The following is a 25,077-nucleotide window of genomic DNA, read 5'->3' on the forward strand; positions in this document are numbered from 1 at the left end:
GTCTCATCCAACACAAACCCAGGCATTCTGGCCTCAGAGCTGATGCTTTTTTTCCCTGCTCCCTACTTGTCAAGTACCCCATCCAAAGAAGGCATTAAAGCGTGATCATTTTGAGCTTGAAACAAATTCTATTAATTTGTATTTTTCCACTAGCATCAAGTGAGTCCATCAGAATCCATTTTTGTGACTTAACACCAATTACATAAAATAAAGCAGCTTGTAGGTAGGTAGTGAAGCAAGGTAAAATGAAAAGGCTACAACATTCACCTTTTTTTAAGTTAGGAAAGAATTCAAAGTATGTAATTATTTTGTTCAGATACAGGGGATTTCTAAGGCTGAAGAATTAAATACCTTCAGCGATTAACCTGGCTTTGTTATGCCTACTTCAAATTCAATTATAGGTTATAATAAACAGGATCGCATTTATTCAATAGCATTGGAATTTGTTTAAATGAGAACTTGTTTTATGGTAAACATGACTTTTTTGGGGCTGGTAGGATAGTTCTAGACAGAGAAGGGGCCAGAGAGAAGAATGACAAATCCCCTACCTATTGGAAATAGGGGGAGGCTGCTTGATTAGAGTCCCTGCCAACTCTAGCCATCTACCATGGCTCTGAAGGTTTGTCTTTCCTCCTACCTCTCTCATGCTCATGTCTACCAAAAGCAAAAGCTGAAATGGCTCACTCAACATCCCACAATAAATTTTTAATAGTTTATTTTTAGAGCAGTTTTAGGTTCACAGCAAAACTGAGCAGTGGGTACAGAGAGTTCCCATCTACCTCCTGCCCCCAAACACACACAGCCTCTCCCAGTATCAACATCGCCACCAGAGTGGTACCTTTGTTACAAATGATGACCCTCCATTGACACATCATTATCACCCAGAGACCATAGTTTATATTAGGGTTCACTCTTGGCCACAGTAATTTTTATAGTTTATATTAGGGTTCACTCTTGGCCACAGTAATTTTTACTATCTACAATTAAACTTAGGCTTCAGTTTAAATTCATCATAAACATGCTCTAATGCCTGGTCTTGGATGGGGAAGCAGAAAAGTATGTTGTGTTCCTTGTTAGGAAAAAATAAGCAAATTTCCCCACAAATAAAGACATCACTCAGCTTGTGAGCATCTTAATGTAACTCAAGCCCATGATACAATGCTATCATGTTAGCCGAGAGCTCTTGAAATGAGTGCCAGATTGAGGGTAATTATATTTCAACAGAGGAATGAGACTTAAACACAAAAGTCATTGTGGATGAAGATTATACCCTTTTTGTCAGTCTCATAATTATATGTGCCTATTCTTGATAGATTTTTATAGAGCTAGAAGAGAATTTCAAGAATACCTTTCCTAAATGCTGATTTTATACACGAGGAACTTAAAGTTTCAGATTAAATAATGTTTCTTGAGTCATATAGCTCTTTAGAGATTGAATGATAAATAATCATGATCATTAATGAAAACAGGGATTATTTTTAGTGCTCACTATGTGCTGGGCACTGTACATGCCTTTTGCCTTTCTTGGCTCATTTCCTCCTTACAAGCAAGCTGTTCAGTGTGCTTTGCTATCATCTTTATTTTACTGATGAGCAAACTGAAGCTGAGAGAGGTCAAGAGGCATAGAGGTCAAGAGAGGTCACACCAGCAAGAGGTAGATTGGGGATATAAGTCCTGGCCCCTTGGTGGCTACAACTAATGGCTTTACCCACTAAATAGCAATGCTTCTGAGTCTGGGGTCCTTTCTGCCTGTAGCTGAGCCTCTGATAAGCATGGCAGATTCTTCATTTCACTGCAAATCAGAGTTTCCAGTGTTGTCTTCTGTAGCAGAGGCTGAGCAGCATGACATGTTGCAAATAGAAATGGACATTTAAACATTAATTGGAAAGGGGATCTTTTACTATGACAAAGTGAAAACAGATGGTGGTAAATAGAGAGCCCTTGGCCTGGGTGCAGGAGTAAGAGCTCATCAGGCTGGAGATGGTAGACATGCAGCCTAACCTCACGCTTTGCCGGTTGCTACCCTACAGGATGATCCCTCATGAGCGGAGGATATTAACCATCCTGCAGTGGCTCACCCTGCCAGACAACGAAAGGTATTTGCTTCCCCCCATCCCACCTGGCTCTCCCTCTTCTTTCTTTAGTACTTTTCCATTTTAGGTTGGAATTGGGTGAATAACCAGATGGACTATGCAATAGAAGTACAGCCATTGTTTGGTATTATTACAAGTTTTGTGATGAGTTTTCTGAGCCTTAAACGTGGCTTCCCTAAGAAGGACTTAGGTTACAATGGACGTAGTTATTGAGGACCATTTAATTACATGAATTACTCCAGCTATCAATCCTGGTCACCGCAGCGGAGCTCGAGGGTGTTCCCAGCTTTGATAAATAAACCAGCAGCATCCCAACGATTGGGGAAGCATGAAGACTGCCTTTTAAAAAAGATTTTATTATATTGAAGTACAGTTGATTTACAATGTTGTGTTAGTTTCTACTGTACAGCAAAGTGATTCAGTTATGCATATATATACATTCTTTTTCATATTCTTTTCCATTATGGTATATCACAGGATGTGGAATATAGTTCCCTGTTCTATACAGTAGGACCTTATTGTTTATCCATTCAATATATAATAGTTTGCATCTGCTAATCCCAAGCTCCCAGTCCAGAAGACTGACTTTTCACTTGAATGGAGTTGTTCTTTCAGGCTGCAGATTGCATGGCCCCTGTGAATTATCACTGGGCTCTATTATCTTGGGGATCCAAGACCAGAGTCTGCGTTCAGATTTTCCTCATGACTTTTTATTCCTGAAGGTAGTAACCAGACAGTTACCCCAGCGGGGACGGTGTAGGGGGTGGTGGGTGTTTTTTATCTTATAGAAAAAAAGCAAGAAAGAGACTTTTTTCATGCTAAGACTAACAGTGGTTGGGTGATTAATTAACTTGATTTGAGAGGATTTTTCGGTAATGTGTAGGGATATTTGATATTCTTTGTCATGTGTGGTTTGGGGGAGATTCTGAACCTTCCAATTTTCCCGTAGGCCTTCAGTCTATGCCTTCTATTCCGAACAACCTGATTTCTCTGGACACAAATATGGCCCTTTTGGCCCTGAGGTTAGTAGCTTATCTTCTGCCTGAGGAGAACCTGTGTCCCTGGGCCACCTAATCTACTGACCTTATTTCAGGATTTGTACAAAGTCTCTTAGGGTGTTTGTATGTGCAAAGTGGATACAGAGTCAAAGAACTACAAGAGTAAAAACTTAAAAGAATCTTAAATGTACCTGGTTTTCTTACAGAAACTTCATTTCAGATTGATTTGCTATTCAAACATATCCTAAACTTGGTGTTCATAGGAAGGGATGTATTCCAGCCCTGCAGGCATCAGTCAAAAGATGAAGCATCGGGAATGGTTGGCATTTGCCATCACTGGGATAGGAGCAGAAAAGAATCTGGAGATGAAACCTGCAATATAAAGCATTGCAACTGAATTTCAGCTCCCTTAAAATGGTTATGCTGTTCAGAGAGGGTAGGTCAGCTCACTAACCTTAGCAGGTACAAGCAACCTGGAAAATTTGATAGCATTGGACATTTTTTATTTGATAAATCTTGACATAGGTATATACCTGTGAGACCATCACCATGATCAAGAGTATGAACATATCCATCACCCCCTGAAGTGAAACAAATTCTTAATTGGGAGAAATACACTGTTGAATGAATCTGTTTAGCAGAGTAGCGTGACACCCTTGTATCACTCGAGGATCTTAGTAGAAGACAATCTGTCTATAAGGTAGCATCCAGTATAACTTCAAGTTCAGGAGGTGGGAAAGGGATGGAAATATTTTATTATGTTCCTCTTTTATCGAGAGATGGAAATTTCCCCAGTGCTTCAGCACAGATCATTTAAAAATATGCTGGGATTTGCAAATCTAAATCTTTTAATCTTTGAAATGTTTTCCACCTCTCTTTCTTACTAGAGTGGTGAGGTCTACATCAATATAATAAAACTTGATTTTGGATGAGAAATTGTTTCATAAACTCTTTGATGATGGGAACTACCTCTTATTCTCTGATAGCCGATGGCAACACTGTTGGCTATAATTAAGTTTGTTATGTTCAGCGTAAGGATGACTAAGGAAATACAGATAAGTGTGTCTTGGTTTAAGTATTTCTGATCAAACTGCAGCATGTTTAGGGCTTCCCTGGTGGCGCAGTGGTTGAAAGTCCGCCTGCCGATTCAGGAGACATGGGTTCGTGCCCCGGTCCGGGAAGATCGCACATGCCGCGGAGCAGCTGGGCCCGTGAGCCATGGCTGCTGAGCCTGCGCGTCCGGAGCCTGTGCTCCGCAACGGGAGAGGCCACAACAGTGAGAGGCCCGTGTACCGCAAAAAAAAATAAATAAATAAAAAAATAAAAAATAAAATGCAGCATGTTTAAACAAAGACAGTAAATACTAAGGAGCCATAAATACTTCTGAATGCTTTAACATCAATTCAGCGGTGATTTCCTTAAGCACTGGAAACTAGAGGCTGTGTGAACCCATTCCGAGTTTGCCTTAAATCATTGAAGTCATATAAGTCTGATGCTCTTTTTCCTACTCCTTTGATGTTTAACCACTGGTGCATGATTATGAAACACAAATGATAAAATGAGATAAACATCTGCATACATGAAACACAAATCTTATTCTTGCCAGAGCAAGCATGGCTGTTTTATCTTTAGGATGATTTTCTTTGAGATTAATCTAAAGTGAACAATAGGAATCTCATTTTATTAAGATGTTAAAAAAAACAACCCAAACCCTAAGCAGTTCCAAGCACCCTATTTAAAGGTTCAGTTTTGCTTGGATAATAGTATCCCCTAAAAGACCCTGTGGCATAGACAAACAGTGCTTGGTATAGCCGTTCTTTTAAAAGCCAGAGGCTGGTACTTTAAGAAGTTAGGAGCTACTCCAGTTGCTCAGCTGGTAAGTGAACTTGGAGACAGAACTTCTGACTCCCAGACTAGGAAATAATTTAACTCTCCTTTAGTCCAGGAGATAAGCAAAGTGGTCCATTAATAACTATGTTCAAACCACACAGAACGTTTTCTTTATGTCAAAAGTTGGCTTTTTACTACACAGAGGAGGTATAATTCTTATAATTTTCATTTCCTTAAAAGTTATATGGCTTAGCAATGAATGTTCTTTATTCATTAACATCTCTGGATTTCTAATATGTGTAGTTCAGTTATAATTACTTACTTGAAAGTGTGTTTTTGATTGAGAAATAAACTAAAAGTTTTTTTTTAAGTCCTGAGCAGTGATAAATGAAGTATAACATAGGACACTTTAATTTGCTGTAATGATGGTTCTATGTTCAGGATTCTCATAAATATACAAACATTTTTTCCTGAGTATTTTTGAATTAAGAGTTGGAAGTATTCACGCTATGTTCTTTTTAGTGCTAATGCTTCTTATAACGGGGATATTCTCATATATCTACGGGGTAAAACACTTATGATGTATCTTCAGTTATGATAACCTGAGAACTTGGTCACTTTCTCCCAAAAAAGCAAGGGATGTTTTCAGATTTCAACGATTTCTCATTTGGTTCTAGGAATCTTATTTTTTACTGAAAGAAAAACAAAACAGTTTAAAACATGAAACCAAAGCCAGCAGAACCTCTTTTCTGTGGTAGACGAATTGGTTTATCTACCTATATATCCCTCATCTACACTTATTGTGCATGTAGCTAAAATATTATCTTTAAAATCAGTAACGTTATCTTTTACACCTTGCATTTGCAATTTAATCGAAATGATTCAATCTGGCAAAATGTTGTGTGCTCCAACACACTTGAAGTTTGTGCTTTATTCGCTTAATACCTGAGTATACTTTTTTCAGGACGATTCGCAAACATTGGGCTAATAGCTTCAAGAAATGGCGTATTGCTGCTGGTTTCACAGTGTAATGGTGAATGTTCAGAAAATATGCTTGCTTTTGGTTACTGGCGCAACCTTTTTCTCTTTGAGCTTCTATGCTTTCCCTGTGACTCTTCGTTCGGCTGCTCTTCAGGCCTAGGGGCAGAGCTTTGGCTGGCTAGTTACTACCTTCAGATGGCAAAGTATCCTGAAAAGCAGGGAAATTTACCCCTCTCCTTCCCATCCTTTTAATAACCTCAGGCTAAATCTTCTAAAGTCAGACTAAAGTATGGCTGGTCAGTGAAAACTTAGCTATTGTCAACCTCTAACATTCGAAGAAGGAAATCCATGCAATATAATCCCTGGATGAAAACTCATTTTGACTAAAATCCTGTTGCTCCTGCTGCCCCTCTAACCTGCTGCAACCAGAAGGGCTACCTTTGGAGCCTTTGGAATGTTGAGGTCTCTTGCAAATGGCCGAGTGTCTGATGGGCAGACTTGAGCGCTAGCTGATGAATTTGGTGACCATGAAATGGTAAACCCTCTTTTTCCTTTTGCTTCTCACCTCATGGGGAATTGGCTAAAACTAGAGGCATTAAAAAAAAAACAAACCAAACCAGAGTCCGTGGGGCTGTGTTTTTCCATCGCTCTGCTGGAGAGAGAGGATGAGACAGCTGTGGCGATGCCTTTGCAGTGGCTTGCTCTGGAAACAGTGAAATCGCATGGCAGATGGCCTCCTTTTTGGATACACTAACATCGTTCCTTCTTGCATTTGAATGAGTCTCGGAACCATCCCACCGAAAGAAATCAGCTAGGTAGACAGCAGGGCTTGCTGCTTTAATTCACCTTTGCACCATCAGCAAATCAGGGGCCTGTTTTTCTCCAGCATTTGGAAGTCCCAAAAGGTTACCTTCCTTACCTACAGTTTACGTGTCAGCCTTTACTGCTCGCTAGATTTTCAGAACACATGCATAGTACAGCCACTACCCCCCAACCACCACTAAAAGGGAAATGTCTAACAGAAAGAGTATAAGTAGAATCTTTCTTGATATATATTTGTATACCAAGATGAAAAGGTCTCGATGACTTTTTACATTTTACCTAATTTCACAAGAGGATTTTTAAAAAGACAGTTCTATTTATGGTTACCTCTTAGCTCAGAGTTCTTCTCTACCAGAAACCTAAATTATCAGTGGGAAGTTCTCTCTGCTGATTTGTGGAAGTACATTCATGACCAAGGAGGACTGTTTCATATTTATGTTTCATTCCACCCTTGGTTTAAAAGTTTTTTCCTGATCCTTTCCAAAGAAGGTGACAGTTGCTTGGATATAGTTGGTGGTCTGAACAGATACCTGTTAGAATCTGAATTGGAACCACCTCCATGAATCCTTTTGCATCTTGAAACGACCAAGTGACTAGTATTCTATTAAGTTTTCAGCTAGTACTTTATAAATGGAGAGCTTTTCGTAGCCAAGGACCAGTCTCTCCGTAATGCAGGAGTTATGGAATGCAGAATTCTGTGTCACCTTCAGGTCTATCCACAGTAGGCCCCTCAGCCAAAAGAGACCCACATGACCAGATTCTCTTAAATCATATTCTTGTTCTCAGTGAAGAAGCTGTAACAGCAGCATCAAGATCAAGCTAGGAGGCTTCTCTCTGTAGAGTTCCCTGAATCATCCCTCATACCAATGTTTTCTCACTTAAGGAGTCAGTTTTTTTAACTAAGACTCTGCTGACCCCAGATGGCAAAGTGTGAGCTTTATGATCTGACCCAGAGGGACAAACGACTTCTGAGTCCAGACATCTCTATCCGCCAGTACAGGAGAGTAGTTATGGTTCACCTTTTACTCCGGCTAAGAGACCTAAGAGGAAGGTTACCCCTAAGAGGAGACAGGAAAGACCAGTTACTCCTCCAAAGAAAAGAAGAAGAAAATTACATAGGATGGATCATTATGCTGCGGAAACTCGTCAGGACAAAGTAAGTTTATCTGTTGTTCCAAAGCTTTGTGGTGGGCAGGTCTGAGTTGAAGGTTTCCTTCAGTGCCTTGGTTTGAAAATCAGCTGAATATGTTTCAGAAAAAGTCTGGTGTGTCATCCTTGGCTTTGAATCCAGAAGAATCTGCTCCTTCAGAGGTTAACACTGATGTGAAGACTTCTTGATCTTTCAGCCAGAAAAAAACAAAAAACAAAAAACGCCTTCTACTTTCTTTAAAGTTAGTTGCCCCAAACTAGTATGAATATTTAGGCTTGAATGAGTGTTAAGAAAGCTATTGGTTTTGCTTGCACTTTTTCACAGAGTTTGTCACAGTTTCTTGTAGCCTTGGTTCTTGAGAACAACCCAGCAAGGTAGTTGGGGAACTCCTGACAGACCGGATAGATTAGAACTCAACAGTATATTGGACTAGATCAGTGGTCTGTACCTTGCAAGTTCAGAAGAGGTCTTAGATGATAGGCAAGGGAAGAGCTGAGACGGAAGGAGAGGGAACACAATGGGTAGATAGAGTTGGGTGTGTTTTCTTATAGAGATATGAGCAATGTGTACTCTTTTCACTACATTCAGATTAGCCTATAGGTTGTTACTTTTCTTGAAACCTCCGGAGACCTCTGAGGCCCTATCTTATTTATGATTGTTTGAACTAATCAGTAAGAAATACGTTCTGGATTTTAACCTGAGTCATCTTTCTGACTAAAGAAAATGAGTTTGTTGCCAAGGGTTGACATAGGTTGTGAACTTGGTATTTCTTTGTCTAGGTGAAGGTCTTAGAGGAGAGCACAGTTTACTCAGAAGCAGATAGCTCTAAGTCTACCCTCTGTTAGTCTCTTCAGATTATGCTGCACACATCATTATGAAACTTTCACTTGTGACTTACTCCTTGGGACAGAATTTGAAATACTGACTCCTGTCATGAAGAAAAACAAATTTACATCTGATTTTACTGATGACATGATATAAGGAAAGGTCAAGAGTCATCTGAGAAGATGCTAATGGAAGATAAGATTATGTGTCTGAGGAAAAAAAGATATACCGATCCCTTCCGTTCTTATCTCTGTCATTTTGAGTGGATATGTGTGATTGTAGCTAAGCTGTCAAATTCAGCTAAAGTTCTGTCAAGTGTTTGTCTGATGGGATGTTTCTTGAAAATCTTTCCATTGCACAGAGATGAGAGGGAGAGGGAAGTCTCTAGTAGGTGGTGGCATTCCTGCTATCGGAAACTTCCATTTGAAACAAAAACATGAGAGATGGATTATGATTCTTATGCTTTGGAAATGTTCTTCAGAGAACTGAGTTTTCATTTTTCATTAGGCTAAATAAGAAACCTTCTAGAACAAGCTCAATGATTCACTTCTGTTTAAGTTTGAACTCTTGTAGATTTTTATTTTACTCAAGATCAGCTTGAAAGGGACTAAATTGAGAAGTAGTAGCTTGCTTCTTAGAAGTAGTCCTTCTATTACGAATCTGTTGTCAGAAATTGACAGCTAAGTTTTTTGGAACACTAGATGGATCTCTTTGTATTAATGATGCTCTAATTTGGCATCCAGTGGAAGGTTACCATTTAACCTTAGAACTGCTTTTGATTCACTTAGCCTCCATCTTCTTGCCATGGTTCAAAGCCTAGGTGATTTCACGTAGGGAACAAGAGGCTTAAACTGTCCATCTGACTCACTCTCAAAATTCTTGGACTTAAAGAACATTGTTACATTTTAGAAAGGCCATTTTATCTCTAAAAAAAGAAGTGCCCTTAATTTTTCTATTTTTATATCAAAGAATCTTGAAAGGGATTGAATGAGGAGAGGTTTTACATTCCTAAAAGAATATAAATAAAAATGCTTAGACCATGTTTCCATTTAGAAAGGCAGTAAAGTCTCCCTAGACAAAGCTCTGCCTCTGGGCCTGAAGTTTTCTTTCCAGAATATTCTAGGGGTAGAAGATCTATGAGATACTGAAAGGAAAAAAAAAAACCTTCAGGGACTAATTTGCTACTTTTTCCAGATGACAAACCCTCTGAGGGATATTGACAAAACAGTGGGGCAATTAATGGATGGACTGAAACAACTAAAGCTGCATCGCTGTGTAAATGTCATCTTTGTTGGAGACCATGGTAAAGCTTTGTTTCATTATCCAGATAGATAACGTTTCTTATGTGCTGGGGAAATCCTTACTCTCAGAATCCCAGGTTGTATTCTTCTTCCTCCTTCCCCCTTTCTTCAGGATGGGGAAAGAAATCGAGCCACGACTCAAAATTATGAGACGACCTGAGATGACCCTGCATACATTTTGATCAAAACCAGGGAATTCCTGTATCTTCCTATTCTTCCCAGGAAAAGCCTTCCTACAAAAATCTGTCCCATATTAAAAAGTTGCAGGGAATTCCCTGGCGGTCCAGTGGTTAGGATTTGGCGCTTTCACTGCTGGGGCCTGGGCTCGATCCCTGGCGGGGAAACTAATATCCCTCACGCTGTGCAGCATGACAAAAAAAAAAAAAAAAGATTGCAGACAATTCCCTTGTGATATTAAGAGCTTCCTCTGTGAATGTGACATAGCCCTCCTAGCCACATCCCCAAAAGGAGCCCACAGAGTTCATGTGGCTAAAAAATAAATCTAAATATGATTAAAAAGAGGTGGAGACATAGGCTTCTTGTCAAAGAAGTGGCATATGAGAAAAGTGATTTCTATGCATTCATTGAGCGAATTCAAGACCCAAATTAGAGGACCCTGTTTCAATAGAGAAGACTGTTAAAGAGAGGAAGAAGCAGTTTAGGAAGCTGTTTTCTAAATCACTGTATAAAGTAGAAAAATTTATGGATCAAGAGCATCACAAACATATATGTTTATAGAGCTGGGATGGGAGGGTGCATCAGAGAGCATTCTTATTTCACAGGTGTGCAGGCTGAGAGTGCCTTCTGCATTCCAGAACTAGCAAATTGAAATCATGACTCTGGAATATGGGGCTGCTCCCTTCTAGGAGAGTGTTTGGAAGAAGAAAATTAGTTGACTTGGTAGTTCTGTTAAGAAGGGCAGATAACTCTCCTTAATCAAAACTCTGCTCTGGGCCTGAAGTTTTCTTTATAGAATTTTCTAGAAGATCTATGAGAAATTAAAACAAAAAACAAAAAAATCCCCTAGAACTAATATGCTCTTTTGCAGGGACTAAATGTAACCATCTGCAAAATCATGTTCCATGAGTTTGACTTGGTGGAGAGCTGCAGATAGGACAGAGAATCTGGAGCCTGTGGCACAGCTGATTTGATTTAAGTTGTCCAGAGGTGTCAAGAACATTTGCTTACATGGTGGAGCCATATGTCTAAGAAGTAGATGGGCTCCAATGAATCACATGCTGGAGCATTGTAAAAGTCTTGGCTAGATTACAATCTGGTCTTGCCAGTGTGCAGGCTTCTGAGATTAATAGATGGCACAGCATCTCTTTCTTAAAAGGTAGTATTGTCTAGTGTTCCAGGGCCTGGGCTTTGGAGTAAGAATGAGTTGCAATGGAGTTCAAATTGCACTGTGCCACTTAAAAGCCTCTCCAAGTCTCAGCCTCCTTGTCTGTAGAATGAGAACACTAACACCACCAACACAGAGTTAGTCTGGAGGGTGAAGGGTGATGATGCTTGAGAGAACTTTGAAAGCAAGAGAGATGGTTCACCACTGGGGTGGCTTAAGTGACCTAGGAAGGCAGCAAATGGAAGGTCCTTCTAGTCTCCCATTAACATGTATTTAGAGACTTCCCCTTCCTGGATTCACATTGTACTTGAACATAATAGCTGTTTATTGTTTCAGTTTTTCCTCCTGAGATTTTAAGTGTTAAAAGGCAAGATCTATAACCCTTGTGCTATGTTGGGATATGTTTTTCTCTCTCTTCCTTCCAATTTATATTTAAAAAAGAGGGGTCTGGATCTGGGATCCCAGAAGGTGATAATTTGAATTTCACCATATCTGGGCCACTCTGAGTTATATTTCTTTATTCCAAAACCTTAGGGAATCCTTTACAGAATCATTTAAATTTCCCCACTTAAAAAATATTTGGATACTGGATTGTACAAAGCAATATATTAAACCTTTATAGCTTCATCTCATCTCATAAATTCTGAAATGACAATAAAGTTCTCTTCCAGCCTCCATAACTTGTGATTCTAAGATTTGAGTTTGTTTTTATTTATTTTTTTAATATTGATCAAGAAATTCTCCTTGATGGGAGGCAGGAAACAAATCATGGGTGGGAGGGGGCAATATTTGTTGGTGAAAAAATTCCCTATCAAGACCCTTTTTATATTCTAGTTGCTAGCTTTCAGTTTTAACTGATTATACTGTTTACAGCTTGTTTTCAGCGTTATTTTGTTTTTCAGTTTGGGTGGTCACTGGGGCTGACATTTTTCTTTCTCTCTCTTGTTGCCAGTATTGTTTTGTCAGTAACATCCAAGGCCACCAGTGAAGGCAGAGTGAGGACTGGTGATTATGTACTCAAGTCGCGAGATACATTAGAGAGTTGGAAAATGACATTCTGTAAAAGAGACATAGCTATTTACACCACCCCTAGCTGGGAAGAGTTTAAAGCAATCTGGGTTGTTTTTTTTTTTAAGAATAGATCTTTTTCATAATGACAGTGTAAATAGATTTTTTTTTAAAAGATCATGGTTACTTCCTTTATCTTGTTGGTCTTGCTGAATGACTTAAAATATAATTGAGATGATGCATTTTCAGCCTTCTAGTGCTGCAAGATGATATGACTAAAGCAATGTCTGATGAAAAGAGTATATAATGAAGCATTCAAAAATTCAAAGTCAAGTTAAGAAACCTCAAAAGAGAAGGATCCTCATGTTAAGTTGTGAAAAACGAATTAAGGAGAGGCCTGAATGTTACCTTTAGTGTCTGTGTGGAGATTTTAATTTTACAGTTGCCTGAAAATACTTTCTTTTCCCTCCCCATAGGAATGGAAGATGTCACATGTGACAGAACCGAATTCTTGAGCAATTACCTAACTAATGTGGATGACATTACTTTAGTGCCAGGAACTCTAGGAAGAATTCGACCCAAATTTAGCAATAATGCTAAATGTAAGTTGACTCTTAAAATACTAAATTGTTAGAAGGGTAATTTAGCGGAGTGAGAAAGGGCTTATTCTCTGAAGCTAGACTATTTGGGTGGAAATCCTAGCTTTGCTGCTTAGCTGAGTGAACTTGAATGAGTCATTGAAACTCTAAACCTCAGGTTTTTTCATCTGAAAAAAAGGATGATAAATAACTAGCTCATAGGGTTGTTGTGAAAATGAATCTATGTATCTCATTTAGAATAGTTCCTGGCCCCTGGTAGCATTATGTAAATATTTGCTCTTGTTTTTATCATGTGGAAAATACACTTAATTTGAGGCATGTGTATAACCATAAACTTCTGCTTACAAGAGACAAATTTTCCAAGAGGTTCAGGTTTACTCTTTAGCTCAAGTGAGGGAGTCCATGACAGGGTTGGCAAAAGTGCCCTCGGACCCTCAACCTTCCTAGGAGCCTGGTTGAAGGGAACTCTTCACCTTTAGAGAAGTGATTGACAGAACCCAGAAGGAGAAACTATTAAGCCCTTGGAAAGTGGCAGCTGTTTTGACAGATTAGAAATAAAATAAACAGTAATAATCTTAGCACTTCTGTTTTATACATTTGGATTATGATATGCCACTGACGAGAACTTTGATTTATGGGCTAAGATGTTTTACATGCTGCCCAACCACCTAGCTTTGGAGAAGTGTATAGTTTTATTGGAGGCATGCTGCATTTTGGGGAAGAAAAAAATCCTTTAGTATTTTTAGCCTTGAGAATAAGAAACCATTGGCACCAAGCGTAAAGCTTTGGAAAATTAAGTTTTTCCCAAACGATGTTACTGAGTCAACAGAAATGGGAACTCTTCCAAGGTCAGCTCCAGGCAACGCTGTGAAATAAACAAAACGTTGGTGTCTCTGCCTTCTCTTTTCCATGCCTTTTCTATCCTCCGTGTCCTGTCTTCTCTGTTCACTTGAGCTAGGCAGGGCCTCGCCAGAGTGGCCTGCAGAGTCCCTATGGTACCTCTTGATTTAGTATTTGCATTCTAGGGCTTATGCAAGAAAGTTTTTGTCTATTTTGAAAGGTATTTCAAAACATCAGTAAAAGTAATGGGGAGGTTGTTTTAGGGGTGGAAGGAAAACTTTCCTAAGGCTAATGAAATGATAACTACCAATAATTAAATGTCTTGTATTTAAAAAAACACATTCATACATTTTATGAGAGATGGGAGAGCGAGGTGTCTAAGAGCAAAAACAATGGTGGCAGGATGTGTGGGTTCAAATCTTTGCCAGCTGCTTCACTCTGTGACCTTAAGCTACTTAAGGCAAGCTACTTAAACACTCTGTGCCTTAGTCTTCTCATCTGTAACATAAGGATTTGGGGGAAGATTAAATGAGAGATTCTCTACATATCACTTAGATTAGCGTTTAGCACATAGTCAAAGCTATATAAATGGTAGTTATGATGATGATGTTTTCATCACATCACTCTTTCAGCCAGATGTATACACATGTATTGAATCTTTCCAATGGCCTGTGTGCTAGGTATTATCATCTCCTCTTATAAACAGTGGCAATCAAGGCTCAGAGAGAGGTGAAGTAACTGGCTAAGAGGACGACAGTCAGTGAGCGGCAGAGCGGGGATGTAAACCCAGATGCTTAACTGACTCTTAACCACTACCCTGTCCTGGGGACCTCCCCTGCTTTCTGGGAGCTGTTAGTATGAGAGGGCTGAGCATTTCAGAATTGAAGGATTGGTGTCCCACACATGGACTCAGGCATTTGTTATTTCCTAGAAGTTCTCTGGGATTTATCTGAGCACAAGACTGCCCTGTGCTATTTATTTTTCTTCATTATCGAAGAACATGAACTCATTCTCTTTGGTCCCTTTGAGGACTGTGGTTGATGAGGTCACTGAATGTAGAGGTTCAAAGCATGGCTTGCTCAGTCAGATTGCCAGCAGGGTCCCAGTGTGCACGTTCCCCTCGTCCCCCGCCTCCACCTTCTAAATGCCAGTTGGCTTAGTGAGGATTCTGATCGCACCTACATTCCAGCAGAGTAGCTGTGAATGACCAGAGAGACAGTGCCTGTAAAGCCCTTACAGAGACAGAACATGGTATGGACACAATTTCGGTTAATTATTATTGCTACCATTATTACTTATTTTCTTGTCATTGAAAGATGCATCTAAATTTTACCCCCAGTTTAAGGAGAAGGGAATCCACATTTATTAATCTTCGAATTTCCTAGCTTTAGAACTAAGATTCTGAACGTTGTCTTTGAAGAGTGTATATTTATGCTGCAAGGCAAGCTTATTCATGCATGTGCAACAAACATGAACAAATATTTATTTATATTTATTAACAAATGTTTATTGAGTGCTTACCAGGCCCTGGGGATGCAGCAGGAAATGACAGAGACATGACCTGCTCTACTGATGTTTATATTCCAGGGATGGTTGCCTCATGACTGTCAGTATCTCTTCTGAACGCTGCTTTCCTTTTCTGCTGATTCTATAATGACATGCTGAAGCAAATTTTTGGAAAACAAAACAAAATCCAACCAACCTACAATCTCTTCTTTCTCCACCCCCCCCCATAAAAGGGGACCTTCAGATAATATAATCCTGTCCACAGTTTATACACAGCCATCATTTACATAGTTTTGCTTTTAGCTAGTTCAGGGTATTGACTAAATATCCTTTGTTTGCTGGTAGTGAAAATAAAGGAGGTGCATACATGTGTGTGTCTGCAACTGGAAAGGGGCAGCCACCTATGTAATTAGACCTGTGATATTACTGAGGAAAAAACTTCCCTTTAGAAAAAATAATGGATTAGAAGATTCATCTTAAAAGTGGATGATCGCTTGTTTGAAAGATCTGCAGATACATAGGAAGTTACATTAAAAGCCCCAATTGCCCAGTTTAGTTCCTGATGTTAAACTTCAAATAAACTCAATCCAGGTTCCAGAGGGACCATTTGGGAGAATTTTAAAAAAGCAATTTACCCAGCAATACCCCGGTGTTCTGGAAGGAGGAATTCCCTTCCGGAAAGGTTGACTTGGACCTAGCAGGGACATTTACCATAGGAATTGTTCCTCTCATTTAGATACATTTCACTTACTGAAATTTTAAATACCCACACACAGTTTTACATATATTTTACAGAAAATCTGAAGTGATAGGTCTTCTAGGAGAAAAAAAAAAGAATTGAGTTTCTCGCTGCAAAAATGATTTCTCTCAGTGATTACTGTCAACTCTTTTGAAATCTTTCTCCTTCTCTCTTTGAACAGATGACCCTAAAGTCATTATTGCTAATCTCACGGTAAGTAATGCATGTCACCAGGCCTCTGCCCTTGGAGTAGCTTCCACACACTCATCTCCTGTATTCAACTTCCCTGTAGGCTGAGAGGAACATTTTCCTCACTGCCCTGCCATCCTATCTTAAAAATTTCTAACTCCCCTCTGATAACCTTCTATGTCTTCTTCAACATTATCTAATCCCCTTTGAATGTATTTGTTTTCAGCTTTTATCATTTGATAGGGGTAACAAATGCCATTTATGCAGTAATTAGCCTTTCGTTTGACTTAAAACCTCCTTCCTCTTTCTAGAGAGAATGTCTTGGACTTTTCTAGAAGACAGTCCATCTAAAGTTCAATATCTATTTCTATTTCAGTGTAAAAAACCAGATCAGCACTTTAAGCCTTACATGAAACAGCACCTTCCCAAACGTTTGCACTATGCCAACAACAGAAGAATTGAGGACATCCATTTATTGGTGGACCGAAGATGGCACGTCGCAAGGTAACTTAGGGATAGGCTGTCCCTGATTCTCATCTTCATAACCACCCCTTTGGAAGCTGGAGTCCTTTAAGGTCCTTAGCCATTATAAAAAGAAATTTCAGTTGGAAATCTCATCGTTTGCAAAGAGTTTGTGTGCTGGATAAACAATTAGCCCTGAGACAATACATCTCTGTGTTCCTGGTCTCAGCATCTTGGTGGCTGTTTGTAGCCTCTCAGTGCATCTTTGTGTGTTTGTCTCTCTGTTTTGTTTTTCAAATTTACATTCTATTCTTATTACTTGAGTAAGTCAAACATATGCCTGGGACATTGCCTTACCACACTGGACAGGTTTGGCCTCCGTTGACGAAACTTAGCTTGTAGCGACATTTATAGAAGAGTTCAGAAAATGTTGTTAATCTTAAAACCTCTGTTACTGTAGGCGTGTTTTACATTGCCTTAAATATTTCAGATGTTTGCCTTGTTTTGAACTACAAAAGACTCTCCAATATGGAAGAGACTATTCTTTGCTCTTGAATCTGATGTAGGATGTGTCTGGAAGCTCTAACCAGTTCCAAAGAGTTAATCATCCAAAGCTTAATCACTTTCACACAGACCTGGGGGCAGCCCTTTCCTACTCACTCTTTTATTTATTTATTTTTTTGGCTGCGTTGGGTCTTCGTTGCTGCGCATGGGATTTCCCTAGTTGAGGCAAGCAGGGGCTACTCTTTGTTGCGGTGCACGGCTTCTCATTGTGGTGGCTTCTCTTGTTGCGGAGCAGGGCTCTAGGCGGGGTCTTCAGTAGTTGCAGCACACGGGTTCAGTATTTGTGGCGCGGGCTCTAGGGCATGTGGTCTCCAGTAGTTGTGGCTCACGGGCTCTAGAGCGCAGGCTCAGTAGTTGTGGCGTACGGGCTTAGTTGCTCCACGGCATGTGGGATCTTCCCGGACCAGGGATCGAACCCGTGTCCCCTGAACTGGCAGGCGGATTCTTAACCACTGTGCCACCAGGGAAGTCCCCCACTCACTCTTACTCTGACTTTCTCCTTAAAAAAAGTGCTGAGACTCAGTCTTAATTAACTTAGTAATAATTGAACAACTAGTAGATGTACTCTGGCTTGGTACCTGAATGAATTTACAAGGGAGAGAAGATAACAAGAAAATGTGTGTCCTCTAAGAGCTTGCATCAGTATGGAACATCTAGAGAAACACATGTGACAAATACACAAATATCCTACCGTAATTGTCAGGGGGTACATAGAGTTAAATATGTAGGATTGTGAAGAGATATGTATGTAAACTAGAAATTATTGAGATCATTTAGAACAGACATGGGGAGTCTTCAAGGAAAAGTTACAAAAATGTGACCAAAATGGATTGGCTGAGTATGTCTGAGTATGGGATGGCTTGGAAGAATGAGCAAATTTGTACCGTTTGTAGGTTTCAATGAAGAAAACTTGGGAGTTGAGTAGGAGTTAAGTAAAAGATGAAGATGGTTGAGCAAATTAGTGTAGACCAAAGCCAGGCATTTTAATTAGCAGTAAACCTTTTCAACTTATGTCTTGCACTGTTGAGTTATTATATGCCCATATCTTATCCCAAGATGAAAGTACTTTTTCTAAGAGCAAAGACCCCAAAGTTTAATTTCTTTGTTTTCCCCCAAGCACTTTACTTCAGTACAATGTACCTATAGGTACTTAGGAAATATTTGTCTTAATAAACATGAAAGTGTTTTGGAAAAGTGCTGCATGACTCTAAAGCAAAAGGCATCTTCCTGTCCCAACAAGGAAGCTCAGATGTTTTTGATGTCTAGAGAGCAAGGTTTCCATTGTCTATTTCTAAATAGAGGTACTGTCTAGGTGAGGCTTGACTCTTGTTAGCTATGCCACTATTACATATGTTAAGCTTATGACTCAGTTATGTTCTCTAGTGGTATTACTAGGTAAATTTGTTGACAGGTAAATTTGTATGCAAACATTTTTATAGAATACAGTTCTCCATTCATTGATTAAAATCACATATTTTTAAAGTGCCAACTGTGTGCTTAGCATGGAACATAGTGATGGGTATGTAGAAATGAACCAGACAAACACGGCCCCAGAGTGGAGAGTCTTACAGTCCTGGAGCTAGTGAAGCACATAGGCAGACAGTTGAAGTTTTGTGGCAACCCTGCATCGAGAGTCTATAGGTGACATTTTTCCGACAGCACTATTTTTAAATTAAGGTATGTGTGTTGTTGTTTTAGACATAATGCTATTGTGTACTTAATATAGTATAGTATAACTATACCTTTTCTATGCACTGGGAAACCAAAAACTTCATGTGACTCAGTTTACTGCGATGTTCTCTTTATTGTGGTGGTCTGGAATCGAACGTGCAGTATCTACAAGGTGTGTCTGTACCTGTGACCAGGGCTTTGCTCAGTTCAAGCACTAGGTATGAGGAGGGGACTAGGACTTCAGGTCCCAATTTGTCCTGGGCTGATTGTCAAAGCAAAAGCACTTGGGGCAAAAGAACAGCATCATGTTTTCGTCACCACAGGAATGATGCAATTACAATGAGAAGAATATACTTGTAAGATCCACTCCTTAGAGATATTTTTTGTGCACTGGTTTTTGTCTTTTGGTTTTTTTTTTAATCAGAATGATTTCATGAGAAATCCTAACTGATTGTACAATGTTTCACTCTAGGAAACCTTTGGATGTTTATAAGAAACCATCGGGAAAATGTTTTTTCCAGGGAGACCATGGATTTGATAACAAGGTCAGCAGCATGCAGGTATGCTCCTAGAACTGTGACTTGAGGTGTGTTTTAGTGACTCCAAGAAGGGGTGGGAATGGTGGTGTGAGTGAAGCTTGCAAAGCATTTATAAATCGAGGAAGGGTTGCTACTAGATATTAGCAATGCCTAATTGTTTTGTTTGTTTTCTTTTCTTTTGGAAGACTGTTTTCGTAGGTTATGGCCCAACATTTAAGTACAAGACTAAAGTGCCTCCATTTGAAAACATTGAACTTTACAATGTTATGTGTGGTAAGTCACTTATTTCATCAAAACCAAGAAAACAATCTTGAGTTAACGTATGAACTTCTTTCAATGTCAGAGAAAGAAATGAGGTGTCTGTTTTCTGGGATCACCTCATCTTTTCACACACAAAAAATGTTGTAATTTGCCCATTGGTTCAAGAGACAGAATATCATCCCCTTCTAAGGCTTCTTTGTCTTCCTTCAACAGTTGACTAACGGGGAGTTTTCATAGTGTTGCTGTTGGCAGTCTCTGGCTGATCTAACATAGCATTACAGTTTGACACCAATGGTCAGAGGCTGGGTAAAGCAAGAGTTCGGCACAGAGCTTTCTCCCACCTCCATCTCTCCCATTGCAGCCCAGTTAAAATTTCGCCAGCTTGTATCCTGGCCAGCTATTTATGTACGCCTAATTATTTTTCTTCCTTGAGTTTCTAGTTGCTGAATGAGGACAACTTTTCCTATTTAGTAAGGGAGTGCCAGTCTGGTGGTTAGAGGGGGAGTCTGAAAGTCGGGTCTCCTGGGTTCTTTTCCCATCTTGGCTGCTGGCTCTCCCCTGCCCCACCTCTCAGCTTAGGCAAGTCACTGTATGCTCGCTTGGCAACCATTTCACTTGCTGTGAAATCAGCCTGTTCATTTCACAGCGGCACTTTAGGGCACAAGACCAAAACCTCCTCTTGTCCCCGTGCTTCTGTGGAGTGCATGAGAGGGCAGACTAGAGGTTATTTATTGATTATAAGTCCCGCTTCAAAATTTGGAATAAAAAGTCTCCTTAGACTTTTAGAGAATCAGAAAGGCAATGATACTGACGCCGATGGTCCTTGGGTTGTAACTATCACAGACATAGGCAGTAGCTAAGTAAGGCGCTATTTCTTCACTCTGTCTTTCTGGAAATGTCTCTCTTTATAATCAAGCAATGAACATACTAATTCAGAACATTGTTGCCAAGACATGATCGGGCAAGAATGATTTAGGAGGTAAGAAGCAAGCCTACAGTCTAAATTTGGTTTTATTCGATTCTAATTTGTGTTCCAAGTTTTCAGGCCCTTGGAAGGTGAATGGTTTTGACTCTCCCTATACCTCATCAAAAATATTTACAAAGTACCTGGATCTTTTCTTTCTTCTCATCAGATCTCCTGGGATTGAAACCAGCTCCTAATAATGGGACTCATGGAAGTTTGAACCATCTCCTGCGTACTAACACTTTCAGACCCACCATGCCAGAGGAAGTTACCAGACCCAACTACCCAGGGATTATGTACCTTCAGTCTGATTTTGACCTGGGCTGTACCTGTGATGATAAGGTAGAGCCAAAGGTAGAAATAATTTTTAATGTTTATCATGGAGGAGCCTATTGGGTGTAGAGCAGTGCTGTCCAATAGAACTTTCTGTGATGATGGTATATCTGTACTGTCCAGAATGGTAGTCACTGATCAGATGTAGCTTTTGAACACTTGGAACTAAGTTTTTAATTTCGTTTAGTGACTTTAAATGTAAAGAGCCATATGTGGCTCATGGCGACCATATTGGACAGCCCAGGGATAGAAAATGAAGAACCAAAAGTAAAATTCATAATGCTATTCTGTGGAATCACAATTCCCAACCAACATGTTCTTTTTTCTTTTTTTTTTTCAACCTGGATCGCATGTCTATCAGTCATGGTCCCAATAAGAAACAGATGGCCCATGCAGAAGAACTTTTTAAAGAAGTTTTAAAGAGATTGTTTCAATCACATTTAATGAGAAGACTATTTCAAAGGCTGGCAGGGTAGAGAGAAATCAGTGAGGGATGCTGAAGTACCCTGGGGCTAATAGGGTACCAATCCTAGGCCTCAACAATAAAGGGAGGGAGGAGGAGTTACTGGCACATGGAGAAAGAGCTATATAGGAAGAAACGATGGAATTTGGTAGATGGGTGCAGCTAACGCACTGCAACCTGGTAGAGGGGAAGCTGGGGGAGTAAACCCACCCCTCCCCATCCCCTGCTGGTACCTCTCATTGGCTGGAGGGCAAGCTTGCTCTTTGGTGAGTCCCTAGAGATCAGTCTCCCAGGGCACAGAACAGGGTAAGGAAGGGTGTGGCAGGGTGGGTGTTGGGGGTGCAGATAGGGACTACCCAGCACCTCGTGTTTGGACAGTTATTGAGAAAAGCAAACGACACATGTTCAGTAATGATTTGCTTATTGAATTTTATATTGATCCAAGACTTGTAGAGTTGCCCATCAGTGCTTCTGACAGCAAGCTACAATCAGTGTTACCACTAACACTGGTTAGTGGTTGAGAGGGTTCCAACACAAAGCAAAGCAATTCTATTTTTGCATGTGTGGTTTTATTACAGGCAAATGTGTGATCTTTCTATCAGACCTCAGAAAAATGGAAAATAATTTTCCCACTGGTCTATCCCCCTCCCCTACCATTTGCTACCTTCTAGGGTTCCTAGGGGCCTAGGAGCCACAGTGTGGGAGGCCCACCACGGGAGGAAGTTTGCCCTTCTTCCCTACCTCCTTCCCTTTATTAATCCTTCCTACTTTAGCTCCTGATAAGAACTAACAGGGCTAATTAATATAAAAAGTAGGTAATTCTAAGACCTCAGCTGGAGGAGTTGAGTTGCCAAAGTCAACAGGAAGTGGCCTTTGAAGTGAATTCTAGTTATATTTTTAGAGACGTCTATTAGCTGTATCTTGTTTTCTGAATTACCTTTCTTCTGGGAAGCAAGAAATATTTTGGTTATTTTATCTTAAACCGTTTTAGAGGGATTCTAGATCATCTTTATTTTGTCAGTGGCTTTCTCCAAAAGACTTCTTAAAAAAAATATATAGACACACTGAAAAGGTATAGAGATTAATAAAATGAATACTTCAATACACACATTGTGAGAAAGAAAACATTACAGATTGAATGGAAGCTCCATGTGACATCCCACACCCCAATCCCACTTCCTTTCTACCCCAAAGGTAACTAATATCCTGAATATAGTGTATATAATTGCCATGTAGGCCTCTATACTTTCACTCCATACATACGTATCTCTTAAATAATGTATTAACTAATTTTTAGTACATAGTTCCCTAAAATAACCTATGGGATAGCTTTGGATATTTTATATTTTTATGTAAATGCTGTTATACTATATGTATCCTGCATTTATTTGTTCATCCTTGTATTTTTGAGATTTATGCATATTAATATGTGAAGTTTTAGCTCATTCGTTTTTACTGCTAATAATTAATATTTAATTATATAATTACACCATCACAATTCTATTCATTTTCCTATTTGAGAACATTTGATAATTTCCAATTGTTAGTTCTTCCAAACAATGCTGCAGTAGACATTACTGCAAATGTCTTTTTGTACACGTATGCTAGAGTATCTCTAGAATATATAGTGGGAGATGGAGTTGCTGAGCCGTGGTTTTTCAGAACTGCTGAGTCATTATGTTTCAGCTTTAGAAAAAGCAATTTCATAACTTGGTTTGGGAATCACTTTAGTGTACCTAGAGATTAATCTGAAATATTGAGGCAATATTCGAATTAATTTACATATATGCGCCCTAATCATCGTTGTCGACATGAGAGGTTGGTACCATGATTATCCACACTTTTAAGGAAAGGAAACAAATTCATGGAGAAATTAAATAACATATTCGTGACCATAGATCTCTAGGACATGGAGCCTAAAATTTCATTTTGAGATAAAGTAGTAAATACTCTGCAGAGTTCATGGTATTGATGAAGTTTAGGATCCTGTTTTGAATTTAGCTGGGTACTAAATAGAGAGAAGGGTGCTGGAAAGAAAAAACATTTCTGATTTGCTTTCTCGTCTCTTTTCTTTTCTTTCTTTTTTTTTTTTTTTTTGGTTTTCACACATGCAGAACAAATTGGATGAACTCAACAAACGCCTTCATATAAAAGGGTCTACAGAAGGTAAGGAGTTGATGGAAAAAACAACCAGATAAGTTTTGTTTTCTAGCTTCCAAAAATTGGAGAGACTTCTTATTTACTTCATAGTGTAAGCACAATATTTTTAAAAATTCGAATTTGGATTGCAAAGTGATTTTTATACCATCTGGCAAAAGGTATTAGTTTATTCTATGTACACAGGATGCCAGCTGTGTAATAAGTCAGAAAAGTTCCATTACCTTTCTTTTTCCTCAATAGCTTTTAAGCCCTCTGAAAAGCAGAGGGATTAAATATACCATTGTGCATCTGATGGGTCATAAGTTAAGGTGCTGATGGGGACTTCAATGAAGGGAATGGAAGTCACAGTTATAAATGGTAACAGCTGGTACCTCTACTGAAGCTTACCGACCTGCAGAGTCAGTGTATATGTTATGGGAAGGGATGCACAGAAGGAACCAAATCAGAAATCTCTCTTCAAAGAAGAATTATCTTGAGCCCTAACTCATTCTCCTCTTAGTTTACGTACAATAATAACCCTCCTGTATTAGTCAACTTTTGCAAGCTTGTGATGAAAAAAGAGAATCTCAGTGGGCTGTGCATTTCTTGTTCATATTTCAGGATGCTGACTATAGGCCAAGTGTGGCTCTGCCCCATGTGTACATTTTATTCTGGAATCTAGGCTGAAGGAGCAGCCCCTAGCTGGGACATGCCCTTCTCGTGGTAGAGGGAAAAGAGGAATGGCAGAACCAGGCAATGGGTCTCAACACTTCTGCCTTGATGAGGCATCTGTCACTTCCATTGCCAGTTCATTGGTGAAAGTAGGGCACATGAAACCAGTGGAGTAGGGAAGTATATTCTTTCCACAAGGACACTGTCCTACAAGTCACTTGGCAATGGGCAGAAGTATATAATCCCTTACAAAAGAGCATAAATAATTAGGAACAATAATGCAATCTACCACATAAGCTCTTCCTTCTGGATTTGAAATCCCAGGAAAATTAGAAGAGATTAGAAGAAGACGGAAAGGCTCCTACACAGGTTACTACAGCAGATGGGATAGCATCTTGTAACAGCAAGGGAATGACCGAAAGTGTATTAAAAAGAAGACAGAAATCAAGCACAGCAGCCCAAGTCATGCAGTAAAGATGCACGTAGTCAAATTCTCTTGAGAGCATTACTTGAGTTATTAGCTTACATATGGTTCTATTTATCATACGTGCCATTTCCAATCTGATTAAGTAAAGGTTGAGGAAACCAGCAGAATATTTTATTTACTTGAATTATTTCCCCTCTTCGTAAAGATTTTCACTTTTTTTCTTCTCTTTCTGCATCACCACCGTCCCGCTTCTCTCTTTGATGATAGAACACACAGACTCTTTGGCATGTAATTGGAAGAACACGGCTTTTGAGATAAGACTTAGTTGATGGAAGGTACACAAATGCTTCACAAAT

At 39.5% G+C, this 25,077-nt stretch overlaps 1 protein-coding gene across 1 annotated transcript in view; it reads left to right on the plus strand.

Annotated features, from left to right (window-relative positions):
- Positions 1 to 25,077, plus strand: part of ENPP2 (ectonucleotide pyrophosphatase/phosphodiesterase 2) — a gene marked incomplete at its 5' end in the record, with an annotated part of 105,388 nt that overhangs the window by 61,661 nt on the left and 18,650 nt on the right. Inside the window, 10 exon segments of the mRNA XM_082601212.1 lie at positions 2,031 to 2,096; positions 3,043 to 3,115; positions 9,894 to 10,002; positions 12,830 to 12,955; positions 16,219 to 16,250; positions 16,603 to 16,730; positions 19,396 to 19,483; positions 19,648 to 19,735; positions 20,857 to 21,041; positions 23,598 to 23,649. Of these exon segments, the coding sequence (XP_082457338.1) occupies positions 2,031 to 2,096; positions 3,043 to 3,115; positions 9,894 to 10,002; positions 12,830 to 12,955; positions 16,219 to 16,250; positions 16,603 to 16,730; positions 19,396 to 19,483; positions 19,648 to 19,735; positions 20,857 to 21,041; positions 23,598 to 23,649 (947 nt within the window).

This window comes from Mesoplodon mirus (genome assembly GCF_964341445.2).
Source record: "Mesoplodon mirus genome assembly, chromosome: 16".
Lineage (NCBI taxonomy): Eukaryota > Metazoa > Chordata > Mammalia > Artiodactyla > Ziphiidae > Mesoplodon > Mesoplodon mirus.